This window comes from Theobroma cacao, chromosome 3, assembly GCF_053813885.1.
Source record: "Theobroma cacao isolate CCN51 chromosome 3, ASM5381388v1, whole genome shotgun sequence".
NCBI lineage: Eukaryota > Viridiplantae > Streptophyta > Magnoliopsida > Malvales > Malvaceae > Theobroma > Theobroma cacao.
In genome coordinates this window covers 42,798,874-42,822,446 of record NC_142641.1, presented here as the reverse complement: position 1 = coordinate 42,822,446, position 23,573 = coordinate 42,798,874, and the positions used below count along the sequence as shown (strand labels likewise).

At 37.2% G+C, this 23,573-nt stretch overlaps 5 protein-coding genes across 12 annotated transcripts; 2 read left to right on the top strand and 3 right to left on the bottom strand.

Annotated features, from left to right (window-relative positions):
- Positions 1 to 2,652: 2,652 nt before the first annotated feature.
- LOC18606216 (hydroxyproline-rich glycoprotein family protein) lies at positions 2,653 to 4,849 on the bottom strand. The gene has a single exon (XM_007039699.3). The coding sequence runs from the start codon at positions 4,832 to 4,834 to the stop codon at positions 2,990 to 2,992; it is 1,845 nt and encodes a 614-aa protein (XP_007039761.3). The 5' UTR covers positions 4,835 to 4,849; the 3' UTR covers positions 2,653 to 2,989.
- A 3,018-nt stretch (positions 4,850 to 7,867) lies between these two features.
- On the top strand, positions 7,868 to 10,943 carry LOC18606215 (Tetratricopeptide repeat (TPR)-like superfamily protein). Of its 7 annotated transcripts, none has more exons than XM_088805044.1 (4): positions 7,868 to 9,372; positions 9,601 to 9,678; positions 9,856 to 10,127; positions 10,546 to 10,943. In XM_088805044.1, the coding sequence occupies exons 1-2, from the start codon at positions 7,949 to 7,951 to the stop codon at positions 9,626 to 9,628; spliced, it is 1,452 nt and encodes a 483-aa protein (XP_088661170.1). In that variant the 5' UTR covers positions 7,868 to 7,948; the 3' UTR covers positions 9,629 to 9,678; positions 9,856 to 10,127; positions 10,546 to 10,943. The 7 variants fall into 7 exon arrangements, with proteins under 7 accessions (XP_088661170.1, XP_088661169.1, XP_088661168.1 ...); XM_088805043.1 differs by having other exon boundaries at positions 9,835 to 10,127; XM_088805042.1 differs by having other exon boundaries at positions 9,788 to 10,127.
- A 943-nt stretch (positions 10,944 to 11,886) lies between these two features.
- LOC18606214 (phosphatidylglycerophosphate phosphatase PTPMT1-like) lies at positions 11,887 to 14,889 on the top strand. Of its 2 annotated transcripts, XM_007039691.3 has the most exons (7): positions 11,887 to 12,255; positions 12,409 to 12,638; positions 13,353 to 13,475; positions 13,702 to 13,795; positions 13,958 to 14,040; positions 14,120 to 14,209; positions 14,344 to 14,889. In XM_007039691.3, the coding sequence occupies exons 2-7, from the start codon at positions 12,426 to 12,428 to the stop codon at positions 14,701 to 14,703; spliced, it is 963 nt and encodes a 320-aa protein (XP_007039753.1). In that variant the 5' UTR covers positions 11,887 to 12,255; positions 12,409 to 12,425; the 3' UTR covers positions 14,704 to 14,889. The 2 variants fall into 2 exon arrangements, with proteins under 2 accessions (XP_007039753.1, XP_007039756.1); XM_007039694.3 differs by having other exon boundaries at positions 11,888 to 12,638.
- Positions 14,890 to 15,287: 398 nt separating this feature from the next.
- On the bottom strand, positions 15,288 to 17,974 carry LOC18606213 (uncharacterized). The gene is made up of 3 exons (XM_007039690.3): positions 17,804 to 17,974; positions 16,033 to 17,394; positions 15,288 to 15,913 (listed from the first exon to the last, which is right to left on the bottom strand). Exons 1-3 carry the CDS (start codon positions 17,936 to 17,938, stop codon positions 15,572 to 15,574), a joined length of 1,839 nt encoding a protein of 612 aa, XP_007039752.3. The 5' UTR covers positions 17,939 to 17,974; the 3' UTR covers positions 15,288 to 15,571.
- Positions 17,975 to 18,117: 143 nt separating this feature from the next.
- Positions 18,118 to 23,174, bottom strand: LOC18606212 (uncharacterized). The gene is made up of 12 exons (XM_007039688.3): positions 22,907 to 23,174; positions 22,745 to 22,829; positions 22,616 to 22,667; positions 22,489 to 22,509; positions 22,341 to 22,394; positions 21,667 to 21,717; positions 21,191 to 21,253; positions 20,444 to 20,509; positions 20,268 to 20,306; positions 19,944 to 20,066; positions 19,710 to 19,802; positions 18,118 to 18,799 (listed from the first exon to the last, which is right to left on the bottom strand). Exons 1-12 carry the CDS (start codon positions 22,998 to 23,000, stop codon positions 18,446 to 18,448), a joined length of 1,095 nt encoding a protein of 364 aa, XP_007039750.3. The 5' UTR covers positions 23,001 to 23,174; the 3' UTR covers positions 18,118 to 18,445.
- Positions 23,175 to 23,573: the final 399 nt, after the last annotated feature.

Below are 23,573 nucleotides of genomic sequence, written 5' to 3'. Positions count from 1 at the left end.
TCATATTCCTAGTAATGGAACTTGGTCTAAATATCAATTGTGAAGAAAGTATTATTTGCTTTGATCAAAAGAGTTCTACGATTTTATTTATAAAAATCACCTTATAAGCATAAGCTTTTATATATATATATATTATAGTAGATCTTCACAAATTTTCAAAGTGAGATTGGGAATATTATAATTTTCTTCCATTAATGTCTTGACGTCCTTGTCAAAGCGCAACACATCATGTGGCTGACAGGAGTTCAAGAGGTAACTCCAATCATGCATATGCAGTATCGCACTTAACTCTCACATATTTGGCTGATAATTATTTTGATATTAACTATGGAGACTCTCATCCAATTTATGAGTAATTTTCCGTTTTGACTTAGATTGTCTTACGGTTTTATTTACCAAAAAACATTTTCTTATTAAATTTAAATTTATATATATATTCGTACAAATTATTGCCCGTTAAATTGGAGGCCTTACAAAGACTTCTTTAGCATCTTGTCACGAGACCTGGGGAAAAGCGAATCTTGGATAATAAATGTGAGGGACATGCCATGCCTTTCATAAGAAGTTCAGGAGCATTCGAACCATATATTCTTCTGATTATGGCCAACACAACAAAATCTGTTAGGTATCAGCAATTAATTCCCTGGTCCTGTAGATACAGTGGATTGTCTTAAAATATCTTTACGTACTACAGCATTGTGTTGTTGTTTTTCCTGTCTAAGTGACCAGAGGGAAAATCTCACTGCCCTCACTGCAATAACTAAAACCCAGTGTCTTCCTTGTCAAGTAAAAAGTTTAACCCTGAATACATGGACTCGATTATCTATCACATATTTACTCCCTGACTAGATTGTGGGCTCGCAGACACATTCCTATTACTTAGAACAGGTCCTTAGTGGACCTTGAATCCGAAATCTAGGGCACAGGGCACTAGATTATGTCTCAGTGTGGTCCTAAGAGTTATCACAATTTGAGATCGTTTTGATTCTCTCCTTGAATCAAACAGATATGTAACTTGCCCTTCGGAATGTGAATGCCCCAAGTTGTAGGAATTTTCTGTAACCAGTCTGTTGAGACTATTACTTTAGAATATGCCATAGAATAACATTTATGACTCCAGGAATTTGTATAGACACTGTCGTTCAAGAAAAGAAAATTTTTGTGGGCACAAGAGGCTATGGAAAAGTTGGAAGCAAACACATTGTGTTGCAGGAAGTAAAGAACTGATTATTCATTTTCACAAGAGCCTGTCCTCCAAAATTTTCATTCTCTATCAAGCACTTTGATTTCAACAAAAATTGCTCTCTAGAGAAGAGCTTGTGCTATCCATATTTCCCATTTGCTAGAACTGTTGGGTATTTTAGGTACAAGGGAGGTGGCGAGTTTGAACCCTGACCACCTCCCCATTCCCCAACCAACGATGAATAGGGTGGGTGGGCTGTGGTCCTTTGAGGACATTTAAGGTTTTGACAGGGCTCATCAAGAAGGGAAGCCCACTAAAGCAAGAGTGTTATTCACTAAAATGCATTTGGGTCAATTTTGCATCAAGCCTTAAAAACCCACATTAAAAGTGGGCCGATTCGAATTTGCAGCAACCTTCTCAGCTCTGTTTTTGGCAGTACTGTTCAGCATGAGGCGGCATCGAAGAGAATTTCACATCGAGCTTTCACTCTGAGCTGTTGGCTACAGGAATAGGTACAGGAACATATATGGTCTTCAATATTCCAAGACTTCTCTTTGGTGGTGCACTAAATTTCGTATTTGGCAGAGATAGTGATGCTTTTATGGGCAATTAACAACGGGAAAATGAGGTTGTGAAGTGACTAACTAGACAAAGATCGATTCGCGCTTATTTAAAGCTGATCTTGTTAGCATTACAAACGGTGTTATGTAAACTGTAATGATATCCAAATTACAAGCTTAGCATTCTTTGCTTGAACTTGGAAAGAATATATGCTTTGCTTTAGACTCGAGAACAAGTTTCGTAATATGAGGGAAAGGGAGAGGGAAAAAAAAAAAAAAACACTTACCAACTGCACATAGATTGGAACTCAATACTGGTTGTTGTGCATCATCCAGCAGTTTCGGTTTTTTCCATTTTCATCAGTTCTCGAAGTTAATTATATAAAATTAGCCTAAACTTGCTTTCCACTCTGATGAAGCTCATGTGTTGATTAGCAGATTTCAAACAGAGTTGTTGTAAACTGCTTCCGGTTAGATGACGTAAACCATGCAACTCAGAACATGACAGCTTCTGAATATGAATTGTTGTCACAATTTTTCCATGCAAAGAGAAGCTAGCCGTAAATGAGTTAACTTCTCAGTATACCAATAACTTTTGGCTTTAAGAAGGCTGAGGTTTAGGGTCTGCTATTAGAGTAGATGGGAATTGGGAGAAGATCAGCAGATTTATGAACTGGAGTATAATAGAAACGGCTTGACTCTTTAGCACCCTTCTTCTAATTGCTTTCTCAAGGTTTCAAGGATAACAAGTTGAAAAGTATCAAGTATGGGCATTTAAAACTGAACAAAGACACTAATCAACATATATTCTTTACTCTTAATTGGCCTTTTTTCTTAATCAATTTTCTTTTCTGGAGCAACAATCCATAGTCTATTGTCATGACAAAATTTCAGTGGACGCGTGACATATTGAGATAGCTGTATGTTCTTTGATCATCAGCTTGTTGAGCAGCTGAAAATCTGAATTCACACTAGGTCAAATGCATTGGAAAAAGACTATTTTTCCAATTCAATTACAACAATGCAGGAGATGCAATAACCGACAAGTTTGAGAACAGAAACAATTCTCCAATGCAGTAGCTGGTTACATGAAAGAAACCCCAGACTATCTATGTATGCCATGACCTTATTTTCAAAAAGGCCTTCAGTAAAGCTAGAAGCAGAACAAAAGGAAGAAAAAAAAAGGTTGAAAAACCGAATACAAATTCATCCTGTGAAATATTTAAGGCTTGATGTCTCTTTAACTTTACCTTGGAGAGTTCCTCTTCATCTGGCCACTCGATCTCTTAATAGAGTCAATCCTCTGAAGCCTGATCTGCTCTCTTACTTTGGCTATGAACTCATCCGCCTTCTTATCTACATCAGAACCTCCATCTATACCACTGCTCGGACTAGCTTCCTCAATGTTTGGACTTCTTTCGAAGCTTGAAAGAAAGGAAGTATCACCAACTTCCTCATTCTCGCTCTCTGACTCATCATCAGTGGTTTCCATTACCAACTTTTCAACAAATTCATGTTTCTGCTCCTGCGGGAATTCCATGAAAGTTGGCTTTGGCATAAAACTGACACTTTCACGGTTCAGCTTCTCCGTCCTGAATGATGTTTGATCAAACCTCACTGTCTTGCCATTGATCCCGTTCTCAATTTCACCATCTTTCCTTGTTCCCCTAAGTGAATCACTTGGCCGAATCATCTTAAGTGACTTTCCCTTGGACAAACCATCAACATAGTCCCTTTGTGTCCCCATTAATGTGTCTCCATCCGAGTCTTCGCTTGCATAGTTCCAAGGCAAATCCTTATCAAAGGAAACCTCATCATCAATCAAGGTAGAACTTGGTTTCAGTGATGACGATTTGTGAATTATTGGTGGGGGTGGAGGTGGTGGTGGTGGTGGGGGTGGAGACCTGTAAATGCTCTTTTTCCTCACCACATCCTCTGCACTCTTGGCTTGTGCTTCCATTGACAAAGGAGGAGAAGGAGATAACTTCTTTGGCGAAGATAGAGGCGGTGAAGGGGACAACTTTGGTGAAGAAGACAGGGAACTGGATCGAGACAAACGATTAGTTTGTGACCTAAAGAACCGAGATTCAAGCCTATTGAATTCAGATTCAATATCATCTTTCACTTCCATTCTTCCAGATCTTGAGCGCCAAGGAATTGGTGAAGGGAGAACAACATTATTCTCATTCAACTTCTTCTCCAAAGCATCTTGATCCAAGCCTCCCAATGCCCCATTTGTACCTTTATTTGAAAACCTTTTGGAACTAAAACTAGAATCAGACCTACTGAGAGAGCTAGAATTTGAACTATTTTCCCTACTTGTCTCAAGATTATTCGCGTCCAAAACACGCGATTTCAAGCTCCTAACAGGCAAAAGCAAAGGCTTTTCGGAGATTCTAGAGCTAGAACTTCTCTGTTCATCAAGAACAGCATGTTCTTTTGCTACAACAACAGGAGGTTCATTCCTATAGTATTGGTTACTCCAAGTCTGGACCTTGCTTTCGTCAGACCCGGGTAAATTTTCAGCTTCATCATCGAAAACAGATGACACCTGAAGGAATCTAGACACGAAAGATTGTACATTATCAAACTTAGATTGGTTATTGTTGTTTTCTTTCTCTATTTCATCGTTTCGCCTGCTAAAAAGCCCGTAAGAAACGGCTATCCCAACGAATAAAAGGTGCAGAAGCTCCCAGCTTCTGTTTAGTAGAGTTTGGTTGATAAATTCAGGTGCTTGTGAGGGAAAAACTGGGATTATAACCAAAAATATTATGACTACGAGAGCTTTGTTCAGGAAATGTTTATAGTACTTACTCGGGTTTGCTTGGTTTTGCGCTTTTACTAGCTGCTGCCGTTTGGTGTAGGAGTCTGTATCTGCCATTGAAGAAGATAGATCCAAAAACAAAAAAAAAAAAAAAGAAGAGGAGAGGGGGGTTTTTTCTTGTTTTCTTGGTAAGCTTTGTTTGTGCCAAAGAATATGGAGATGAAGGAGGAGATGAAAAGAAGACTTAGGGGTTAAGGAAAAGTGGAGAATGAGGAAAGGCAGAGAAAGAGAGTGGAAGAGAGGAGGAATGGTGGGAGAAGTGAGCATATTTAAAGCTAAGCTTTGGTTTGCTTTCAAGTTTTTAACGGTTCTTTTAGCAAAATGACATGTATAGCCTCATTACCCTTTCTCTCTGTTACTGCTTTTCTTTTATTTTATCTGATATATTAGCCTGAGGATAAAGCCTTCTCTGGACTCAATTTTCATCCGATGCTTTTCTTTTCTCCATTTTTCTTCTCTGCTTTTTAGGTAAAGGTGGTTGAGTTGATGGATTTGGGCTGAAATGATGAACAACTAAGAGTGAGAAAATTAAGATCTTACAGTCATGTTCAGTGATCCTGTTATTCAAATTTTTGCACTGAGTCTTTCCATGGTTAAATACTTAAATTGTAAAAGATGCTAGACACGTCATGCTCCTTTAACAAGTCTAAAAGCCAGGAACTTAGTTTGAGCTTAGTACCATCATCAAATAATCAAGTCCTTATCATTTAAAACTTTTTGTTTGTGACAGTTTGGAGGCAGAACCTGCATTTCTGAAATGTGAGGCAAAAAGTTAGAAGCTAAGGATGAATTTGGTTGCTGAGGTGAAGATTTTGCTTGGTGACTCATGGGTCAGAAAAAAAAGGAGATGACTCTAGGTGGAAATGCTATCTCAAATGGTTAGAGATCAGACTTTGCTCAATCTAAAACATTTGCATTATTTGATAAAATCCATCCATTCCTTTTCTCACTTTATATCAGCATTAGGTAAAAGCTGGAAAAAAAAAAACGTATGGTCCAGTGGTCCAGTAAGAGCTAAGAGCTGGTGCAACCTAAATCACACCCATCAACAATAAAATTCATTAAGTTTCTTCAAGCTATATATTCTAGTGAAAGGTTACCTTCAACCCCATATTCTGATTGACAACTTTCCATGACTGAACTATATATGTTTTTTCCCAGAAAAAAAAATAAACTGAGAAAAGAAAGGACTCAGCCATGTATTTCAGAATATGCAAACTTAGGGGGACAAAAACAAAGAGAAAAGAATCTGGGTGGGGATATTATGGGAATTAGGGATAGAGCGAGGGGCAAATGGGTTGCGTCTAGATGGCCAGGCCAGGATTCTTCTTTTGGACTGCGTACGCTAGCTTTTTTCTGTGGAGGCCTTAAAGAAAAAAAAACTCTAGAATTAGAAGGGACAGTGTTTGCAATTTAGGAGAGGGGAATGCTTTTCTTAGTCTGTCTACTCACTCCATTCTTACATTCTGCATTTCTTCATTCTATTCCTATGTCTGGACCTGATATTTAGATGCTCTTAAGGGCCACGCAGTGACTTGGATATACTTTAACTTAATATCAACTTACATTCTTAATTTATTAATTAATTGAAAGAGTGAACAAGAAAGAAGAAGAAGCTGGTGGTCTTCCCCTATACCTAGTCATTTCTTCATCATCACTTCATCAGCATATTTGGAAGATTGGAACAATCTTACTGTGCAGGATTTAATATATTGACCAAGAAAGTTTCGGGTTTCATACTATTTTATAATATATTCTTCCCCTTGATATATTCGATCTTGCCCCATTTTAGGTTCTTTAGCTGGTAAAGGCTCATCATGCTGATATTTCATATTTGGATAGAATTTTCAAGCATTTCTTGTCCTCTTCCATTTTTATTTCAAAAAATAAGGAAAAGAAAAGAGAGATGTCCGACGTAGATTGACCAAGGATTTTGTCCTAATAACAGAACAACTCTAAACAACAATATATTCCCATTGTGAAGCTAAGAACTGGTTCAACCATTTTGTCGTTTCTTTGCTTTCCATTTAGCTTTCTTGCTATTTATTATTCTGTCAACATTTTTGGCTGAGCAGATGAAGGGAGAAGCTAAGTTATGATTAGTGGGATTCAGTGTACTTTGTAATAAAAACAGCTGGTTCTGTTTGATGGGGATGTTAATGGTGGAAATGTGGGCGTGGTTCTTGGAATATTCTGGTTCCTCTAAATTGATAATATTGTTTACTTTCTGGTTACATGCACTGATAAAAATTAATTCGCGACACTGTACCTGTCATTCAAAGATTTGAAGGGAATTGGAAGATCTTAGTTGGCAGTTGCGTTTTCAGTTCATCAAGTCCATACAACTACAAAGGTATAGTTTAGCAAAAGAGAAGTTCAGAAGGAATTTTGATAGCTGTTCAAAATCAACATCAAACACGTTTGCTATCAATAAGCAGACGATGCTTCGGTGAAAAGAAACTAGCAGACTCTAAGCCTTTTCAATATAAACAAAGTTACATGCCATGCCACGGTTGAGTCATCCTTCCCACATGCTTTTAAAGGATTTGAACCCCCAACAGCCATGTGAAGGGAGCTGCCCATGCATGTTAAATAACAGGCAACTTTAAGCAAGAAGAATTAAGGGATGATAATCCTCATTAAGTGAGCAAGGCTGATAAGGTATCCTTCTTTTCTCCAATTTGTGGCCGAAAGTGAAATAAGTCACAATGCATCTGATTCTCTCTGCCTTTTTGACACACAAATTTACCACTCTCTGTTTGGGGTTGGCACTTTTGTTAGGCTTCTACCTCTTAAGTGTTTGGGCCACTAATCTGGTAAGATTGTCCAATGTTAGACTATACATTTTGTCCTAATTATTTAAGCTTGTCTAGATGTCCCTCTTCCTAGAATATGCCAAAGCAATTTTGTTCAACTGAAGTATGGGACTGTGGTTTTCTTATCTAGCTTGAGCCTTGGGCTCAGTTCATCATCAAAACAAACAATCATTTTCCTCCAAAATAACACCTTAATAAATGTTTTTAAGTATTGTCAATTTAATGTTTTTAGCAAGATATTGATATAACACTGGTAAAATTATTGCTTAATTCACTTCCTTTATTTATCCTATTAAAATAAATGGATAAAGACAAAGTGAGTTGAGTTATAGAGATGTTGAGCAATGATCCTTCTCATTTTTTACTATGGATATATACTCATGGTGATAATAAATGAGTTGATCGTGTGGTACTCGGCCGTGATCGAACAACTCAGTACATCCTTATTCTCGCCAAAACTCAGCCATCCATCTCTCGGGTAAGATTTCCCCCATTTGTTTTTTTCTAGGATTAGGGTTTAACCAACAGTTAAACTTTCAAAGCCCCTAAATTCCTACCCCAACCCATGCCGATTCTTTCACTCTCCCGCTTCATTTCAATCTCAATTTCCTCAAAACCAAACAAGATTTTCACTTTTCTATTTAGCACAGCCTCTTCTGCAGACAAATTCTTCACTCATTTACAGAAAAAACAGAGCAACATAGAGAAGACCCTAGCTTTAGTCAATTCTAAACTGGACTCGAATTGTGTCTGGGAAGTGCTAGAAAGATGCTCCTTTGATAAATCTCAAATGGGTCTGAGGTTTTTTATATGGGCAGGTCTTCAATCAAATTATAGACATAGCTCTTATATGTATAGCAAAGCTTGTGAATTTTTGAAAATTAAGCAAAACCCGTTTCTTGTTTTGGATGTTATTGAAGCTTACAAGGTGGAAAAGTGCTTGGTTAACGTTAAAATGTTTAAGGTTGTTTTGAATTTGTGTAGAGAAGCTAGGATTACTGATGAGGCTTTGTTGGTATTGAGGAAAATGCCTGAATTTAATTTACGACCTGATACCACTACTTATAATGTGGTTATTAGGTTGATTTGTGAGAAAGGGGATATGGATATGGCTGATAAATTGATGAAAGAGATGGGCTTGATTGATCTTTATCCTGATATGATCACGTATTTGGCTATGATCAAGGGGTTTTGCAATGCTGGTAGATTAGAGGATGCTTGTGGGTTGTTTCAGGTTATGAGGGAGCATGGGTGTTTTCCAAATGCGGTGGCGTATTCTGCTCTTCTCGAGGGGATTTGTAGATATGGGAGTGTGGAAAAGGCATTGGAATTGTTGGGGGAGATGGAGAAAGAAGGTGACGGTTGTAGTCCAAATGTTATCACATATACATCTGTGATTCAAAGTTTTTGTGAGAAGGGTCAGACAACAAAGGCATTGAGGGTTTTGGATAGAATGGGAACTTGTGGGTGTGCTCCTAATCGTGTAACAGTTAGTACTTTGATCAAGAGGCTCTGTGCCGAGGGACATGTTGAAGAAGCTTATAAGTTGATTGATAAAGTTGTTCCTGGGGGTGGCGTTTCGGATGGTGATTGCTATAGTTCTCTTGTGGTGTCTTTGATAAGGATTAAAAGACTTGATGAGGCAGAGAAGCTCTTTAGGAAGATGTTAGCAACTGGGGCTAAACCTGATAGCATTGCATGTAGTATCATGATTAGGGAGATCTGTCAAGAGGGACGGGTGCTTGATGGTTTTTACTTATATGAAGAAATTGAGCGGATGCGATACTTGTCTTCCATTGACGCTGATATCTATTCTATTCTTTTGGTTGGCCTTTGTCGGCAAAGCCATTCGGTTGAAGCTGCAAAGCTTGCTAGGTCGATGCTTGAAAAAAGAATTCGCTTGAAAGCTCCTTATGTTGACAAAATTATTGAACATCTGAAAAACTGTGGAGATAAGCAGCTAGTTACTGAGCTTGGTAGGATAGGAAGGTGATATTATCAAACAATTATTTATATGCCTTGGAGGGCCTTCTTTTCTAGTAAAAAGTTTCTGTTTGATAAATTAGAAATTTAATTAAAGAGGGAAAACATCTGGAATAAGATTTTTAGCATTTGCTTTTACTGTAACCATACAAAGACACAACCAAGGATTCTTATAATCCTCAATACAGTAAGCACCTTGGAAGTTAATGATGGTATTTTTTAATGGAATTGCAGGATTTTATTCAGGATGATCCTGGTCTGAATGAGAATACAGCTAAGTCAAGTTGTTGTTTTTCCGGTTTATGTCATGTTGTAAGTGGATTATAGGATGCTCTTTTTTTTTTTTTCAATTATGTGTGCTTATTTTTCATTTCAAATATTATCTTGCGTAATTAAAAGCCTCTTCTTGTGAACTTCGTAGGGGTTAAGATCACAATTTACACTATTAATCTTTCTCCTGTTGATCAGCCTAACTTGTGTATCCTGAAGGCTGAAGCAATTTGTATTAGGACGCTACCTTGCAAAGGAAAGGCGTAGATGCATGTCAGATTGCTGAAGGATTTTATAAAGCCATCTGATAGAGAAGCTGTTTAGTCCATATTGTCTTTTCAAATTTGTTAGGGAAAGAAAATGAGTTATTGCATGGTAAAACAGCAATTGTTGCCGTGTAAAGGCCAAAGCATCATAACTGTGGAGTGGATAATGCAATCTGAAACAAAGTTTTCTTCTTCAGAACTTATTGCAAGTCGTTTTAGTATTTCGTAAGTTTAATTTTGCCCTGCTATATGTACATTTCTTACTACTTAGTATGGAACAGTGATTGAGATCAGAGAATTTGGACAAAGATAATTGAATCCATTGTTTAGTCTATATTTGTATGTGGTATCTCTATTGTTAATACAGATTGCTGAAGGTTTTGATAACTTATTTTAATCCGACGAATCTGAAGTATTACACAAACATCATGTGTAAGGGATGCCCTGATGCTTAATCGCTGTATCAACAACTACTGAAATGTTGTTGATAAGGCTTTTATTCCCCTCTCCTTTTTCCTGTTTTATATGAATGTCTCTGTTTCTTATTTTATTTGACTTTATGATGCTGTCTGCCTTTCTGTCTCTCCCTCTCTCTCTCTGTAGATGGAGAGAAAAGAACTGAAATCATTGTTCCTACCTGCAGTATTGAGTGATTCATGAGCTTTGTTCATCCTGGGGAGAGAAAAGAAGAGAAAAGTAATCCAGGGTTTGCCAAATCTATGTACGTAGGCATCATGAGTAATCCCAGGAAAGAAGGAACAAATTGCTCATGTTCCCCAACTGATTCATTCATTTGGAAATATGCAATGCGTCAAGACCTGGTGTTGTGTTTTCTTCTTGACAAATCCTCAGAGAATACATATTCCTCGGTAAACGGAGAGCGTCCACCTCTCATTGTCTTTTTGTTGTACTCAGTTAGCAAACTTGTTATCAAGCTCTTAGCATTTTTGGTTCTTAGAGATGCTGAAACGATCAATGTTTTCTGTTGGCAGAGCTGACATCTTGCTCTCACATGAATGCACAGTTCATTAGTTCTTGTCATTTACTTAAACAGGCTAAATTCCACGTACCCTTTTCATTATTATAATGCTTTAATTCCAAGTTCTTGTCGTTGTTTTCTCTTTTTGGTACGAATTGGATAACAGTTTTTAAAAGGTTAGTGGTACCCCAACTTTGCCACCTCCCAATTTTGCTTTCAGCTCTTGGCTGTGAATCAACGGGCGGTTGAGACATAATCCATTAAAAACTCGACATCAATACTTAATTAAGTTTAGGACTCCAATGCTTTCAATTAATTTCGGTATGCAAATTTGTCATTCAAATTTAAATATGTAAATCTTTATTTTTTTTAAAAAAAGTGTAAATAAATTTGTTTTTCTGTCACTTAAATATGAATATAAATACCTTATTTTTTTGTATTGTCATTTATTACGTCAGTTAGCATGTCGCCATCAAGTGAAATTGACAAGAATCAATTGTTAATTATAAACATATATTTAATAAAAAATAAAAATATAATGATTCAATCAAAAGTTTAAATTACTTTAAATAGTTAAAAAATCTTTTGAAATATTATGTCAATTTCATAATACTACTTGTATATCAATAAGCAAAGTAATAAAAAAAAAATGCAAGTATTATGAATTTCACACCAACCTTTTATGTTTTGCTTGAAAGTCATGTAGTAGTATACTATCATTTTCATTGAAAGATAAAATGTCAAATTTTTTTTCTTCCTTATTGGAAAAATCAAACAATTAGTAACAATTTCTAAAGAAAATTACGATTTCTTTTTCTTTTTAAGGTAGTTAAGATTGTGATATTCCTCTTTTAGGTGGATTATACGTTGATTAGTAATTGTTGTCATATTTGTCGGCAATCCTCCTCACACCTAACCTCCAAACTCAGTTCAACACGTGTCATCTCTCTACACACTTGTCATAAATTCCCTCCATATCATTACCGTCACTCTGTCTCTCCCCTCCTCACCCAAAAATAAATTTCACCCCCTTGTTACTCTTTGGTTTCAAAGTTTGTTAGAGCAAAAAGCGGAGGAGTGGAACCCAGGCTATCCTCTCTCTTCACGAATTTTCTTACAAAATTGGAACTTTTTTTTTCTAGGGTTAAGGGTTTCCAAAACATAACAATTTAGTTCCCGATCCCCGATTTCCATAATTCAATCGTCGTCTTGTCACGCCACATCGTCTCCGGCTTGTTCCCGCCGTCCGATCGACCCTCATCCTTCGAAATTTGGTGTTGCTTTCATTGGGAAATCAACAACCCGTGATTCCCAAATCAATTGCTATCAATCTCATCTGTTGTTCCGTTTCCCGTTCGAATTCCAAGCTTTAGGGTTTGTGTTTGAAGAGGAATGTAAACATTTCGATTATTTTTTGAGCTTTCTTTTTCTGCCTTTATCAAATTGTGTAAATTGGGTAATTAGGGTTTTTAATTTTGTCCATATTTGTTTTATTTGTGTTGAACCGTTGGGATATGCATATTGAAGAATTGAAAGGAGGGGAAATGATGGAGAAAGCTGGAGAAGTAGAAGAAGCAAATAAGAGTTGTTGTGGAAATAGTGGGGTTTTGGGTATCGAAAGAAATGTTGTGGAATGGGATGCGAAAAGGGTGTTGATAGGTGCGGGAGCTCGTGCACTGTTTTACCCTACCTTGCTTTACAATGTTGTTAGGAACAAGATTCAGGCTGAGTTCCGGTGGTGGGATAGAGTTGATGAGGTACAGATTACTCGTACATGCTGTGCATCTTAAGTAATTGGTATTGTTGGTGATGAGTGTTTCGAGGTTATGTGGATGCTTTCATGTTTTGTTATATGGTTTTAATTGAATTTTATGTGTTTATTTTTGTCTGTTTTGGTCAAGTGCTTGTTTAATTTAGCTTGCTTGTTTCAGATGATAATATTTGTGTCTAGGTTGTTCAGGTTATTAGCTATATTGGTGTTGGATAATATTGTTCTGAATACGTGGGCAAATGCATGTTTATACATACTATTGCTCAGATCATTCTGCAATTTGTTAAATGCTCATGGGTTTCTTTTGTGGTCACATTGTGGGGTATTGCCTTGATTGATGTTTATGCTTGCTGGCATTGATAAATTAGATTCTCATTTACAAGAGAAAGTAGTATATGGTTTTTAATTAATCTGGCTAATGTTGCTATTTTTGTGTTCTAAATTTCCATCAATTTTGAAGTAAAAGTCTTTATTTTCCTCATATTGTGGATGGATATAACTTTGCAGAGTGCATGATGTCACACTCACTCTCTCCTGATAGTCTTTGCTTTTTAACCTATCTTATCTTTTTTGTTCATTCAATTGGCGGATTCATTTTCATGAAAGCTCTGAGAGTCATATTTGTGTAGAATCTATCTTGTAATTTACTCTTCTTATGTTGCACATTTGTTTGACTAGTTCTAATATGTTCTTTTTACAGTTTATACTGTTAGGTGCTGTTCCGTTCCCTACTGATGTTCCAAGGCTAAAGGAGATTGGTGTTCGTGGAGTGATTACACTAAATGAACCTTATGAGACTTTGGTTCCAACATCTCTTTATCGAGTGAGCATTATGTTCTAGTATTTATGGTGTACATTTTTTTGTACTTTGCAAGACTTTTTATCTTTGTTCTGCAAATATTTTTTCTTTTTCCCAATTTTGTGATTTTACGAACTTAAAATTTCCTTTTAATTATGTTGTTAATATTTTTGCATTTAACATTCAAGTACCTTGGATCCTTTGATTGTTACTAAAGTTGTTAATTTGCTTTCTACAATTTTGTCGGTAGAATCATGGCATTGACCATTTGGTGATCCCTACAAGAGACTACTGCTTTGCACCATCATTGACATCAATATGCCAAGCTATTGATTTCATTCATCGTAAGTGTTCTTTGAGGGGGTTGGTTATTTTGGTTAAACTTATCTGCCCATGACCTTTTTCTTAAAAGAAAAGAGACATTGTTCAAATGGTTCTCCATTCTTTTGTATTAAATATTCCTTGGTAGAAATGTGCCCTTATTTTCATCTTTTTTATTTTTCAAGGAAATGCATCATGTGGGCAAACTACGTACGTTCACTGTAAAGCTGGTCGTGGCCGCAGCACAACCATTGTTTTATGTTACCTGGTTAGTGCCGTATAAAGAAGCTTAGATCATATTACTTATTGGTTCTTGCTTCATTGATGTGAGTTTTGGTTTCACATAGGTACACTATAAGCAGATGACACCTGTTGCGGCGTATGATTATGTGAGGTCAATTAGACCAAGGGTGCTTTTAGCTTCTTCCCAATGGCAGGTATAATGTCTTCGGTCTTACATTCTGCAATTAAGTTCAGCAATAATGAATTCATACTTCTATGCATTTTAATAGAAAACTGTATTTTTTGAAACAATGGATTTGATTTATCACTTTCTTTATTACAATCGCAGGCTGTTCAGGAGTTCTACTATCTTCAAGTGAAGAAGGTTGGTCTGCACAGCCATGTGGCAGATTTAATTTTAAGAACTTCAGACACAGCACCTTCACAAGACCTTGTGGCTTTTGATGATGGTTCTGTAGTAGTGGTAACAAAAGCAGATCTTGATGGATATGAACAAAGTCTTGAATCAGGTGCCGTGTGGGCAGATTTAAGTGTGGTATATCGAGTTAGGGTTGCTGGTCAGGCGGCACTGGCAAGAATCTCATGCTTGTGGCTACGCTGCCAAGCACACCAAAAGATTTCAGCCCAGGAACTTGGTAGAGAGAGCAGCTGTCTGAGAGGTATTAGTGTAGACATCCATGTCTACTGAAAACTGCAGTTACAGCACGCAAGATGCTGTAGGTGTCTGTCTTCTCTGTTTATCCTTTCTCGTACATAAAATGCGAATAATGTTTCTTTAGGCCCAAGCGAAACTATGTTTCGTCTACCCTTGTAAATCGAGTTGTTATATCTTATGAATCAAACAAAAGAAAAAGCCTAACTGCTTAAGCATCAAGTGTATATATTCTCATGGTCTATGGAAGTAATGTTTGTGACCTGACAGATGGCTGATTGTGTTTGGGTTTGGGATCAACCTACGCTTCATGAGTGCAATGTAGTTATTAAGTTGCTGGACCATGTCTCATCTGCGTGCTACTTACAACACTAACCATCAAGAAAATTACTACTGGCAAAGAGTGGTTATCTTGCCATATGTTGTTAAATTATCGAAAACGTCAGTGCCAAGAATAAGGAGTCTCGAACTGTAATATAAATGATTACCGTTTAGTTAATTATACTGTTGTAATTACGCAGAAGCAAACGTGAAGGATGGTCATCAATTATTAATATTGCCCCCTTCATCAATTAGCAATTTAAGCTTCTTACAGAAGGGTAAGTATCAGTCAGTGAGATACCAACTATGCCGTTCAGGTTTCCATCAGAATTCTGATAGATTCCTACCTTTGTGTTCAAGCTTAAGGGGAGGGAGAAAGTGTTTGTCAAGTATCACAGAGGGAGACATCGAGCATTGGATTTCTGTTTGTTTAGATGATCTCTATTCAATCTACAATTCAATTAAAATAAGACAGGTTTTTGACATGGCGAACACCTTTGCCAGTATTTATCATTACACTTGATACATATGTCATGATAGACTGTAAGACTGCTCTGGAGCCAGCCCCCGTGAAGTCGAGGCTTTAGTCGAATCCATAATTTTCCTTCATGCTGTGCCTCGGTTGGTACATGCAGAGGAAACGGTGTACCTCAAGGTTATCTAGTCTCTTTGTTGTTTGATTCAGTTCTGCTTCAATTTCCTGTAACCTTGCTTCCAGTTGTCCAAGTTTTAGTTTTAAAGGCTCAATTTCTACTTTTAAAGGCCCACGTTCTTCCATCAAAAGCTTTGGCTTTGCACTGGGCTCTGCAATCACGTTATTTAGCGTTTCAAGTGTGTGGTTTGTTGCAGAATTCTCTTCATCCATTGAAATGACTTGGCTGCTCTCAGCATTCTGGTCCCCAGGAGTAATATAGGATGGTATCAACTACAGAAAAACCAGAAGGATTTTGAGTTCAGAAAGGGAATGCAAACACTTTGCTTGAATTCTGGAAAATCAAATTCAGGCCTTGATTTAGTGTTTGCAGAATTGAAATGTAAACCTACCTCAGAGATGACACAGCCAACCTTAGCACTAAATTTGCATTCTGTACAATGATAAACTGGATCCCTTCTATCTCTCTTTTCCTCACAAACATCGCAGTAAAATTTATCGTCCGAATTGTTTGCAACTTCTGGCGAATTCAGTTCGAATTCGAGAGGAGATTTGGTAAGAGTTAAAGAATCTATATGGCATTTATGTCTTATTGTTTTTGGTACTGAAGGTAGACAGTAGGGATGGATGTTAAACCCACACACCGCACATCGAAGGAAGAATTTTTTGGCTTTCTTGCCACAAACGTTGCAGTCGAAAGGGGAAGGCCTTTTGTCACAGAGAGTGAGAGCGTGTAAGTAATTTCCATAATTGAATGGTGGTGTGAACTGAGCACAATCTTTATGAAGGGTAAAATCACACCAGAAGCAGCAATAGGCCAGCAGAAACGCGTCGTGTCGTTGGCTGCGTGCAAAACAAGAACGATTATGCTGCTGCTGCTGCCAAAAAAATGTGAGATTGAGAGGGTGCCAGAGATGAAAGGGATGATGGATCTCTTGTGGTAATTCAGCGCAGGATGCGTGTAGAAAGAAGTCGCATGATCTGTTACAGCGAAAACTGGGATATAAGCAATCTTCTCCACATGCTCTGCATCGACCTCGAACCTCACTGCCAATATCCTTGTTTTGATCCAGGAGTGCTAATGGATGTGGATGGGTGCAATGTTGAATTATATCGGCACCTTTGGACTCTATAGTGGGAAGTAAACCACATTTAACATCCAGTTTGAAACGACACTTCCCGCAGCTGTAGGTCAAGCCTGAGAGACTTTTCTCGCAACCCCCACAGGCGTAGGATGGATAGGTGAGCAGTATCAGAGGGCATCGGTGGAAGAAATGATTGATCTTTCTTGGAACGGTGGTCATGCAAGAGTTATGGAGGAAAAAACTGCATTGCTGGCAGCCATAGGCAGAATCGGAGCAGAGCTTTTCACATATGGCACAGCAAACTTTTTGATCTTCTTCCTGCTTGTTCTTGGGATCAACAAGTGTTAAAGGATGCCAATGAGTGAAATGCTGAATAAGCCCCTCGCTTTCAGATTTTATGGTGGGCCGTGAGACGTAGTCAACATGCATATTGAAATGACACGTGACGCAGCTATAGCTGAAACCAGAGCTCGGCATGAAGCAAGCATTACATGTGTAGTAGTAAAGCTTGAGGACAAGAGGGCGTGGATGAAAGAAATGCTCAATCTGCCGTGGAAGCCTAGCACACTCGTAATGAAGGTAGAACTCGCAGTAGGTGCAGCAACCATAGCACGGGCCAGATATGGGTTTCTCGCACCCATCGCAGATAGCTGCTAGTGCATTTCCGTCCTGGATGAAGGACAAAGTATGTTTATGGAGAAAATGTTCAATATTCATCTCTCTTTGCCTCTTTTTGCAAATATGGTTTAAGTCTGCTCTAGCCTATATAATTAATAAACAATAAAGCCTAGGGCAGGTTCATTCTCCTTTTTTAAGAGGATATACCAGGACTTACTTTGCTTGCTTTACCATATTTGTGCAATCGTTGGCATGAATTCTTAGATTCCTTGCTTTACAAGACAAATTTCATTCATCTTTTTTTTTTTCACTTTATTCTTTGAATATCTTCCCATTTTAAGTGGTTCTGTTCAAATAAATTCAAGAGAACTTGACAAAGTAAAGAGACAAACAGGAAGTCAAGTCGGACCTTGCCCGTCAAGGCAAAATAAATGTAGAGGGACTGCTTTGTTGGTCATACCTTTTTCTTACATATGGCATCGAATCCCAAGCTAGGCGATTGACGTATGACCAATAATGCCACTTTGGAGAGGAAAGAAAATGAAGAGGCATCTAATTGCTGCTTCAGAGTAGCTGCCAAATATTGAACCAGCATCTGTGCTGAAGTTTTAGGATACACTGAGCTAACCACTTGCAAGAAATTTCGTTATTATTAGAAATTAAATAAAGAAACGGCAGAAAAGGGTCAGCCAACCAATGTAAAAGACTGTGTGACCCTTAAATTACTCAGAGATACCAAAATGTCAACGAAATATTTGGAATAACAATAACAGGTTCAGAGTAAATGCCTTGTATTATGCTTATTGCAGACACCAAATGGTTTGTAGAAAACATAATTTTCATCTAATGATGCTAATAATTCAGGTTTATCCTTGCAAGGGCTATTCATATTATGAAGTTCAGATTCCCATCATAGTACATTTGCCCAACCTGTGTTGAGAAAAGGTTGGCAGAATTTTTTGGTAAAATTGCAGTGGTAGGCATTAAGCGCAAGCCAGTAAGATTATGAGGTTTGAATTCCATGTGTAGATGATCTTTGATGACCTCTATTGAATCTATAATTCAATTCAAGTATTACTCTATATGAAAAATAAAGATATGGCTAATCTTTTGCAAGTCCAAGTAATTCCCTGAAAAAGCTCTGGACTGACGAGGGCCACTGGTAGTATGATGATCCATTAAGTATCAATTCAGATGATGCTTTGTCCTGCAACCAAGGGACCTCTTGTTTTCTCTTGCGGCTTTGCCTGATCTGGTGATGAGATCCCTGCACTTTGGCATAACTACTTTGAATGCTCTCCACCATTGATGCTTGATCCTTCAAGTAAGGTACAACATGCTTTTTCATGTCTTTCCTGGATATTCCAAGATGGCCTCCGGAGACACTAATGTAGTGGACCCTTCCAGCATCATCTAAGGTCTTTAAACCAATCCAGTCTTCTGTGTAAAGCTTTGTCTGCATAGATAGTGATATTGTTGACATGTAAAGCAAACCAAGCTCCCACTTAAAGTAGAAAAAGCATGAGCAGAATGTAAAACATTGATCTTGGCACAATTTGCTGCTAGACTTGAGGAGTATTGGGTAAAAAATTTCAAATTCAAACATCAACAAGATAAAATAGTATGAGGTAGCCTTATATTCTCCACGTTAGAACCAAGTAATTGCTGTAAGTTATCTTTCAGATTAAGGAATCACAAGAAGCTTTGAGAAATTAGATAACAAAGATGGATGATTGCCAGCAATGTCTTCAAAGATTTGCATCCAAGGCCCCAGAGCAATCTAAATGTAGCAAAACTCAGTGCAAGATATCAGATCCATTGGCACATGTAATAACTTTCCAACGGTTTTCTTCCCTTCAAATTCAAAATTGTGCTTTGGAAATGGTTTAAAGACTCTAAACAGCAATGCTTGTCGGGAAACTAAAGAAACTATGCCATCACATTATTTTCAGCCATGTCTACAAGGATTCTTTCTTCTTCCCCATTGTCATTCTCCTTTCCTTTTTTTTTTTGCTCAATTGTCACTCTCTTTTCGCTTTTCTAATATGTATATCCTAACAGCCACACCAATCAGTCTCATATTAGAATGTGTCACACCAGAATGAGAATTCAAGCTTTGTTAGTGCAATGACAGTCATGGTTGTAGGAGATGTGAAATTTTTTTTTTTCTAAATTTATAGGAGATGTGAAAGAGAACAGATATGCAGGGCATACAAACAATATGAGCTTAGATATGAATTATTTTTTACAACAACATATATAGCAAGATGAACTTTCAGGGATAGGCAGGCTATTTTCATATTTAAGAACAAAGAATTTCAATAAAAATTTAAGAAAATGAACATTTTCAGGAGAAAGTATTGTACCTCTTGAGGATGAATCACGGGCTTGAAGGCCCCATTTGGGTAGTATCCGAACCATGAGGTTTCCCTTGGTATCAAGACATTGTCCTGCTCAAACTGTTTTGAGTAGAAGATGAGCAAAATTAACAGAAAAGTTTGCATGTATTGAGACAATTAAATAAAAAAACTGAAAAAGAAAAAAGAAGCTAGGGGACCAATCTAGGTTGGAAAAGCTAAAGAGGCATTCTTTCAGCTCACCATGATAAGCACCAAGTTTTGCAAGCGAGTGAACCTTTCCTTATAAGTGGAATTCCTTTCACCAGGGAGTTCATTGTTAAGCTTTGGAAGAAATCTACATTTTTCCAAATAATGAACTATATCCTGGAAATTAAAAGATACATGGAAATTTGACATGATTGTTAAAATTTTAGCCTCTTAAAGACGAGATCTAAACACAACTAAGCATATAAAAGATTTTTGGTTGCGAAGCATCTGACTCCTGTATAATTTGGAGAGTCATAGCTGTACAACCACTTCTGTATATTCCATCTCATTTTCCAGGTAGTAGTGTATGCTACTCACGTTTGGTAATTTTAGATAACCACTCGGAGCCAAATGAGCCTGCAAAGTGCCAATCATGTACCTGAAATTAGTAACAGTAAGAAAGTATTCTTACATTGATTAAAGTTACAATGTTCCTTAAAAGCATGAATAAAAATTTGTATGAGTTAATGAGCCTTGGAGAGAGAGATGTATACTTGGATATAGTCGGTGTATATCTCTGACTTGATAAGCTTGTCAGCAATCAGGCACAGAAAACCAGACTGCAATAGCACAAGAATCACTTTAACAACATACACTACAGATCCTGACAGGATTTAAGGAGTTTAAACTAGACTAAAACTATTATCTACCAAGTCATTTTATCAATTCTATCAGTAAAATTATTCTATGACACATTTAGCTCATGTTAAGAAATACACTCCATGACATCACAACGCATTGGATATTGCCACAATGGCTTCCTAATGCATAGATAACATATGAAATCCTCTGAACTAGAGTTAGAGTGTAAGCATTGAAAATATGCAGTTGGTTCTTTTGCGCACAGGCAAACAAATCAGCTTTTTTGATTTGAACCTGTTAGGACCCAAAATACTTATTATCCCTTGATTTAATGTCAAATCTTGATAATTAGCTCTTCAATCTTGTAACTATTCTGTGCAAGACTCAATTTGAATGCAATAAATAAAATTTATGGTTTGCCATATTCAACTGGAGTTCCATAAGATATGCTCAGTTTTTTAGAATTGACAGTGTTGGACATGCAGAATTTCCCAGGTATGGAACTAGAAGTGTATTAGTTTCTCACCCAAAATGGTGCCATCTTATAATCATATAAAGGTCTTACAAGCAGCCTTCATACATGCCAAATCTATTTCATTTTTTATCTCTAAATCTGCAATCTTTCAGAGAGGAGATGAAAAAGTCTTTATAGTACTTACACCACAAAGAGGAACAGAAGCAGTACCAGCATGAGGCCCTCCTAAAGAGATAAAATTCTTTACCTGTGAAGAAAATTCAATTCATATTAAATAGAATTCCTAGAATATTCAACATTGAGTCCAGACTCCGGAGTCCATGACTATAGAGTACATCCCAGCACTTAATACATGATCAAGGGCATAATTAAGATAGGTTAGCTAACAAACAGAGATAAAAGTGCTTTCAGATTAATGTGGCTGACCATTGAAATCATGATGATTTGGAAAAACAGATGTAAATAAAGACAGCACAAAACAGAGACCAATGACTAATGGTGGTGTGAAATTCATTAAATACATGATCAAAAAGTTAACTTTTCCATTTTCCTCATACCTCCTTATACATTGCAAAACTTAGTTGATCTTATTCTGCAACAACTAGCTAATCTTTTGAGCAAAAGATAAACCAAGAAGTTTTGGGTTCAGCTGGCTCTTACCTGAGGTCCACCATCACAAAACTCTACAACACCTCGACCTATCAAGTTGCCCTGTCAAACCAAGTAAAAGATTGAGAATGACAGCCACATATGGAAGTTGCCTCAGCATCAAACTATAGAAATAACCAAACAATGATTTCTCTACTAGGCACCACAAAGAAAAGGTTCGAGAATTAACACATCAAAAATTATGGGAGAAAAGAAAAAACACAGACACAAATTTGAGATAAATCAATTGAATGGGCAATGTGTGAGCATCGACGTGTAAGCTCTTAGTTTCTATTCTCAATGTGATGATATAATATAAAAAAAGAAAAATTTACATCAGAAATGCCAGGATGAAAATGGTGTTGAAAACAAAATAGGAAGCATAAATTAAAGCAAAGACCCATGTGGCTTGAGGAAGGAGGACACAGCAATGTCTATTTTAGCAATAGCTATTGTCTTAAATGGAACTCTCAAGGAACACCAAACCCCATTATTTATGATGGATTCAATATTTAAAACAATTTTTTGGTTAGGTATTTATGCATCAATTAGTTAATTTCATTGGAAAAACTTGAATGGCACGATAAACTAACTCCGTTTGTTCAACACATCATTTTTTCATGAAGTTTACTGCATCACTTTGTAAAAAATTTTAAGCTCTCTCGTTACTTTAAAATATAAATTACCTGGGACAGACCAACTATATTGTAACCCTTACTCAGTTCTTTCATATGCTTCACCTGTTGGTAAGATACTGAAGTTGTCAAAGGGAAAACAAACTCCAAACCCAGACCAACAAAAGAAAACCAAGATCTACCCAGAAAGCTTTATCACCTTCTCACAAACCACAGCTGTCTGTAAACAAGCAACAAAGTTCGTCATAGAAGAAGCCAGACAACAATAAATGTCTCATCCCAAATGAGGTTACTTAAGAGATCTTTCCATGTCGTAAAAGTTTTACCTGTTCTTCGAGAGGCATAAACCAGGAATCCCATGTCCCATCTCCAATTTCTCTGCATGATTAAAAAGGAATATCAAGTCAACATGTAAAAAAAAGGAAAGGAAAAGAAAGAGAGTTGATGAAGCTTACAAGCAATATCCTTTAGACCCAGAAAAGTTGGTGAGAAGTTCAGTGAACTGTTTGACTCCACGATTGGAACACTGATCTCCGATCCCTGAAAAGAAAAACCCAGAAAAATTTAAGCTTGATATAGAAACAGAGTGATTGGAAAGGAAAAAGAAAAAGGATTACCATGGAGAACAATGAAGGGAATGGAATGAGAAACTTCGGTGATTGTTAATATAAGAAAGGAAATAAAGGCGATGGATTTAGAGGGAAAAGCCATGAAATTTTTGTTTTTCCGAGAGGATTTTATATTTTCCTTTTAAAAAATTTCGGCTTGGGATAGGTTTAGGTTCCAGAAACTTTTGAATGGAGATCTTTGTTGCAAGCTGGAAGAAGGTCTGTGCCTGGAGGCTTGTGATTGGTGAAAATGGGGCCAAACACACGGAGGCATGAATAAGATGGGACGCATTTATTTGTCGGAGTGCACACTTCGAGGATTGCTTCTTGAACTCGCCAATATGAGTTATGATGACGATTGCCTCTGTTGTCGTAGCTTGCAGACTTGGTTCCGGTGTGAACTAGCCTACCTTCTCTTTCGGAGGAGTGCTAATTCAATCATTACGGCATACTATTATTACACCATCTGCCCTTTTTTAGTTGACTAGTTAGATTCCTATATGCACCAAAAGAAAACATAAGATTCAGACCCAACGCTCCAAAACCAGATCATTCAAAAATTGTTCAAGCTGTCAGGAATCCTACGAAATTGGAATCAAAGTCACACCCTTAATTAGCAAAAACAAGAGTTATCGTTCGTTGGAAAACTTGAAATGGGATGGACGGAGTAATCCAA

What these genes read in the sequence shown, in the direction of transcription:
- LOC18606215 (XM_088805045.1), top strand. Translation starts at nt 7,949, where the DNA reads ATGCCGATTCTTTCACTCTCCCGCTTCATTTCAATCTCAATTTCCTCA. An exon ending in GAGCTTGGTAGGATAGGAAG is followed by an intron (nt 9,373 to 9,600) that starts GTGATATTATCA and finishes ATGGAATTGCAG; the next exon opens with GATTTTATTCAGGATGATCC.
- LOC18606213 (XM_007039690.3), bottom strand. Translation starts at nt 17,938, where the DNA reads ATGCTGGTTCAATATTTGGCAGCTACTCTGAAGCAGCAATTAGATGCC. An exon ending in ATGCCATATGTAAGAAAAAG is followed by an intron (nt 17,395 to 17,803) that starts GTATGACCAACA and finishes TCCTTCATCCAG; the next exon opens with GACGGAAATGCACTAGCAGC. An exon ending in TTGGCTGTGTCATCTCTGAG is followed by an intron (nt 15,914 to 16,032) that starts GTAGGTTTACAT and finishes GTTTTTCTGTAG; the next exon opens with TTGATACCATCCTATATTAC.
- LOC18606212 (XM_007039688.3), bottom strand. Translation starts at nt 23,000, where the DNA reads ATGGCTTTTCCCTCTAAATCCATCGCCTTTATTTCCTTTCTTATATTA. An exon ending in ATATAGTTGGTCTGTCCCAG is followed by an intron (nt 21,718 to 22,340) that starts GTAATTTATATT and finishes TTGGTTTGACAG; the next exon opens with GGCAACTTGATAGGTCGAGG. An exon ending in GTTATCTAAAATTACCAAAC is followed by an intron (nt 20,067 to 20,267) that starts GTGAGTAGCATA and finishes TTTAATTTCCAG; the next exon opens with GATATAGTTCATTATTTGGA.
- LOC18606216 (XM_007039699.3), bottom strand. Translation starts at nt 4,834, where the DNA reads ATGCTCACTTCTCCCACCATTCCTCCTCTCTTCCACTCTCTTTCTCTG.
- LOC18606214 (XM_007039694.3), top strand. Translation starts at nt 12,396, where the DNA reads ATGCATATTGAAGAATTGAAAGGAGGGGAAATGATGGAGAAAGCTGGA. An exon ending in TTCCAACATCTCTTTATCGA is followed by an intron (nt 13,476 to 13,701) that starts GTGAGCATTATG and finishes TTTTGTCGGTAG; the next exon opens with AATCATGGCATTGACCATTT. An exon ending in AGCTATTGATTTCATTCATC is followed by an intron (nt 13,796 to 13,957) that starts GTAAGTGTTCTT and finishes TTATTTTTCAAG; the next exon opens with GAAATGCATCATGTGGGCAA.